Source organism: Malaya genurostris, chromosome 1 (assembly GCF_030247185.1).
Source record: "Malaya genurostris strain Urasoe2022 chromosome 1, Malgen_1.1, whole genome shotgun sequence".
In the NCBI taxonomy this organism is placed as follows: Eukaryota; Metazoa; Arthropoda; class Insecta; order Diptera; family Culicidae; genus Malaya; species Malaya genurostris.
In genome coordinates, this window is record NC_080570.1 from 93,946,759 (window position 1) to 93,950,800 (window position 4,042).

A 4,042-nucleotide genomic window follows, 5' to 3' on the forward strand; every position below is an offset into this window, starting at 1 on the left:
AGGTGGATAAGGGTTTTTTTTTATTATCTTCACTGATTCTGCATTTCAATCGAATTGAAAAGAGTGTGAAAATTTGCATTCTGCATTGTGATCAAGCTAATCTTACGTTCAATCGAAATAGTTCAATTCGATCGGAGTACAGAAACGGGGTGTTTTTTTTATATAGGAATAATTTTCGATATAGAAAAAGGCGTGAACAAAATGCCTTTTTGCAAAAATATATATGTAAAATTATTTTGGACAAGGAATATAACGAGTTATAACATACCTTTATAAAAATTTATATTTTATTGGAATTACGATAAGTTTACCATCAATCGCATGGACAGTGCTATAGTATTAAAGAGAAAATCGAAAACACATTCCATTTGCTTTCGCTGCCAAAATAAATGGAAAATAATTGTCTTTAGTTGTGCTGTTTGCACAATTGTTTTCACACTTCATAAACGCATAAGGAAACTAATGTAAAACAAACATTTCAAATGGTCTTATCAGCAGACGAGAACCGCCATTCTATGTTTGTTGTAATAATAAAAACATGTAATTATTTTTTCAGTACGAATCAGAAAACCATTCATTTAGGCTAGCGTACATATCACGCAGAACAAACAAATTGAAGTAAGGAAATTCAAATGAGCTAATTATAAAAAAAATGTTTACTTTTGCTGGTATGACCATGTCCATTGTAATTGATTTTTTCTGTATTCCTTGCGTCTACACTACTTTCATTCCAATAACATAGTTAGTAGAACTGCTTAACATAATGTTGTGGATCCGCAACTTGTCCGGCGGTTCAACGTTACGCTTGTTTAATACAAACTTTCGGCATTCGAGGACCTGGGTTTTTTCAACTTTTCCATGTTCTTAATTACGATGTCGTGAAGTGAACAATAGCGATTCCTCACTTCACTCAGAACTAGCCATAAACTAAGAAATTCCTTTTCGTCTAGTTCCTAGTAAATACAAGATTAATGAAACATTTGTATCAATGGATGCTTGAACAAAAACATACTTGAACAGCGCGACGGTAATCGTCAATATGGGGATACTTGGCGACTTTTGATACTACTTTAGCCCGCGAAACAAAGTATCTGGAAATTTGATCAAAGAATGCAGCAGCCTCTGTTTCGACTGACTGGATCTCCGCGAGAGTGTCCTCCTGAATTGATACTCCGAAGTTGTTGCCATCTTCAATTTTGGGAATCATAAACGAGATCCACATCTTTAATAGATTAGAATCCTCAACCAATGAGCGAATGACCGGCTTGACGACTTTGATCAGTTCGCAAATGGGAGTGTTACATTTAACACGTCCGCTCGGCAATGCCATGACTTTCGTTCCACTTACCGTAGATAAATCAATACGTGAACGTTTAGCGCCTGGTTCTTCAAATTCAGGTTTTTCAATGTCCACATTATTTAGTTCAATTGGATCCGGCACTGGAATGTTGAGATCCTGCCGATTCGGAGAATATGATATGGATTATAATAATATAAACTTATTTATATCTCACCTGGTAGACATCAGCAAAATTCCGCTCCGCAAATTGGGAAGTAGACAACAAATCATTGAGTTTAACTATTTTTTCGGGAAACCCTTTGATAATTAATTCTTCTGCTTTTTTAATTAGATTGTCTTTGTAGTCTTGAACCTGTAATGAAGGATGTAACTTGTAGCGCATATAGTGTACATTAACCTAACTTTTCTCGCGCATCCTAACTAGGTAGTTGTAATTTCGATTGCACCTTTTTCTGCTATTGATAAAAATGTTAAAACATATCCATGGCCAAAACCAATTTAAACTAGTTATTAGGACGAATAATTCTTAAAACGGTGTAATAATTTACATAGTACAAAACATAGCGTCGTACACGATAAAATTATCACAGAGCAGCCATTCCAATATCAAGAAATACAAATATTGCGTTGCAAGAAGCATATACGTACCTTCTTCGCTGTATCGTCACCTTCTCCCATTACGAATGATTTTGCTAATATTTAAACCGAAAGAATGCTTGGCAAAGGTTTCCCGACTTCAATGAAAACCAAAACCAACTATAATTACCAACCAGTGCTTTCTTCTCGTTTGCTGACAGAACAGAACAAAAGCTGCAAATACAACGTGATAGCAAAGTTTTTGTTCCCCACCTAGGTTGGATGTACGCAAGAGATGGATTCAAACTAAAATCAAACGCAAATTTATTTCTCGTGAAGCGCCATCTAGACTTCAATTCGCGACTTAGAAGGAACGGTGCTGCTACCTATGAAAGTTTAATCTGTGTGTGAAGTGGATGTAAACAAAAGAAGACTTTTTTTCGCTAAAATAAAATTTATTAATTCTCTGGTTTTTTATGTGATGTTGTGCGTGTTGAGGTGGTAAAAATTGAAACGCCTTGTGCTTTACCTTTTTTACTTGATTTGTGGTGTGTCGTAACAGGAATTCTGATAATAAGAAGCAAAATAAAACTTCTCTCCCGGCGCTAGCAATCCGCATAGGTAAGGGAATATTTAATTTTTTATGATAAAACAATTTTTCTTAGAAATTTCATTATGAAATACCAATTCATTATAAAACAAAACAATGTAATCGAGATTTTTTTGCAATTGTTCTTCTCTAAATTCTGCAGATCATGGATGTGAAAAGTTGTTCGGATGGGGTCGCAAACAGATTTCCTGATTTTGTTGATGAGAACAACAATACAAAAAAGTCGATGAGCCGAACGATGTGTTATGTTTCAGATTGCAAAAATAGATATCGACCAGATATATCGTTCCATTCCTTCCCTAAAAAGTCAGACAAAAAACGATACATGACATGGTTGCAACGACTCAGAATCAAAATCGAGCCAACGAAAACTGCTCGTGTGTGTAGTTCACATTTCTCTGCAGTAAATTTCTTTCCCCCAAGTAAGTATTAAATACGTTTAAGCTCAAATTCAGACAAATGCAACTTGGTTTCTGTTCTCAGGCATGAACCGTACCACACAGAGATTAATTCTCAGGCCTTCTGCCATCCCCGACACAAATTTGCCTTGTGTTCCTACTACGGAACTAAAACAAAAACTGATTGATTGTCGCTCAATCCGTGCCTCAAATCGGCAGAATCCTGAAAAACGAAAAAAGGCAAGAACTGTGTCACCTGAAGTAAATTCTGGCAAAGAATTCAATGAAGTAGCACGCGTCATGGTTGAAAAGCACATTCAAGTTGATAGCATTGATTTGAAAAACCTTCATCTGAAACGAACTCTTGCGATTTCCTTTGAGAACGATGACGAATTGTTAGCTTGGACGGGGCTGAAATCGCGTATCATGTTGGATTCCATTGTCAAAGCTATTATGCTTTTGAAACAATACCGCGACAAACCTCATTCATCAGTTAGCTTAGAAGAAGAAGTACTGATTGTTTTTATCAAACTAAAAACTAATCTAACATTTCGGTGTATATCGGGTATATTTCGTTTGCACTCTCAAACGATTTCGTCTTGTTTCCACAGAACTTTACCATACCTGAGTGCTGCTCTCAAACCGCTTATATACTGGCCTTCTGAGAAGCAAATTGCTAACAATACACCCTATTACTTTAGGCCTGATTTTGAAGACGTTGTTGCTGTGCTGGACTGCACTGAAATTTCAATAATGAAACCCAAGTGTTTGCATTGCAGAATAAATACATATTCGCACTATAAATCGCGTGAGACGGCAAAATATTTGGTGGGTGTGTCACCTGGTGGAAGCATAATTTATATTAGTGCAGGATATGGAGGTAAAACATCTGACAAACAAATTGTTTTAGAGGAGAAGGTTTTAGATCGGTTCAAGCCAGGTCAAGCAGTGATGACGGACAAGGGTTTCATGATTGGAAAAGAGTGCGAACAAAAAGGCATTAAACTTGTCAGACCCCCATTTCTACATGCCCCAGCGAAGCAGTTAAGCAGAATGGATGCAACTCTTAACATCTCCATTGCAGCAGCACGGGTACACGTTGAACGCGCTATTCAGCGAATAAGAATATTTTCGTTTTTTTAATTCTAAGGTAGACTC

General features: G+C 36.5%; 1 protein-coding gene across 1 annotated transcript; it reads right to left on the reverse strand.

Moving 5' to 3' along the window:
- Positions 1-265: 265 nt before the first annotated feature.
- LOC131425103 (proteasome activator complex subunit 3) lies at positions 266-2,123 on the reverse strand. The gene is made up of 4 exons (XM_058586698.1): positions 1,949-2,123; positions 1,515-1,652; positions 1,013-1,456; positions 266-953 (listed from the first exon to the last, which is right to left on the reverse strand). The coding sequence occupies exons 1-4, from the start codon at positions 1,976-1,978 to the stop codon at positions 810-812; spliced, it is 756 nt and encodes a 251-aa protein (XP_058442681.1). The 5' UTR covers positions 1,979-2,123; the 3' UTR covers positions 266-809.
- Between the last annotated feature and the right edge of the window lie 1,919 nt (positions 2,124-4,042).

Bases quoted from the DNA above. Each gene is read 5' to 3' on its own strand.
- LOC131425103 (XM_058586698.1), bottom strand. From the start codon at position 1,978: ATGGGAGAAGGTGACGATACAGCGAAGAAG. The intron at 1,457-1,514 runs GTGAGATATAAA...CCGAATCGGCAG, and splicing joins ATTTTGCTGATGTCTACCAG to GATCTCAACATTCCAGTGCC. The intron at 954-1,012 runs GTATGTTTTTGT...TGTATTTACTAG, and splicing joins ATTACCGTCGCGCTGTTCAA to GAACTAGACGAAAAGGAATT.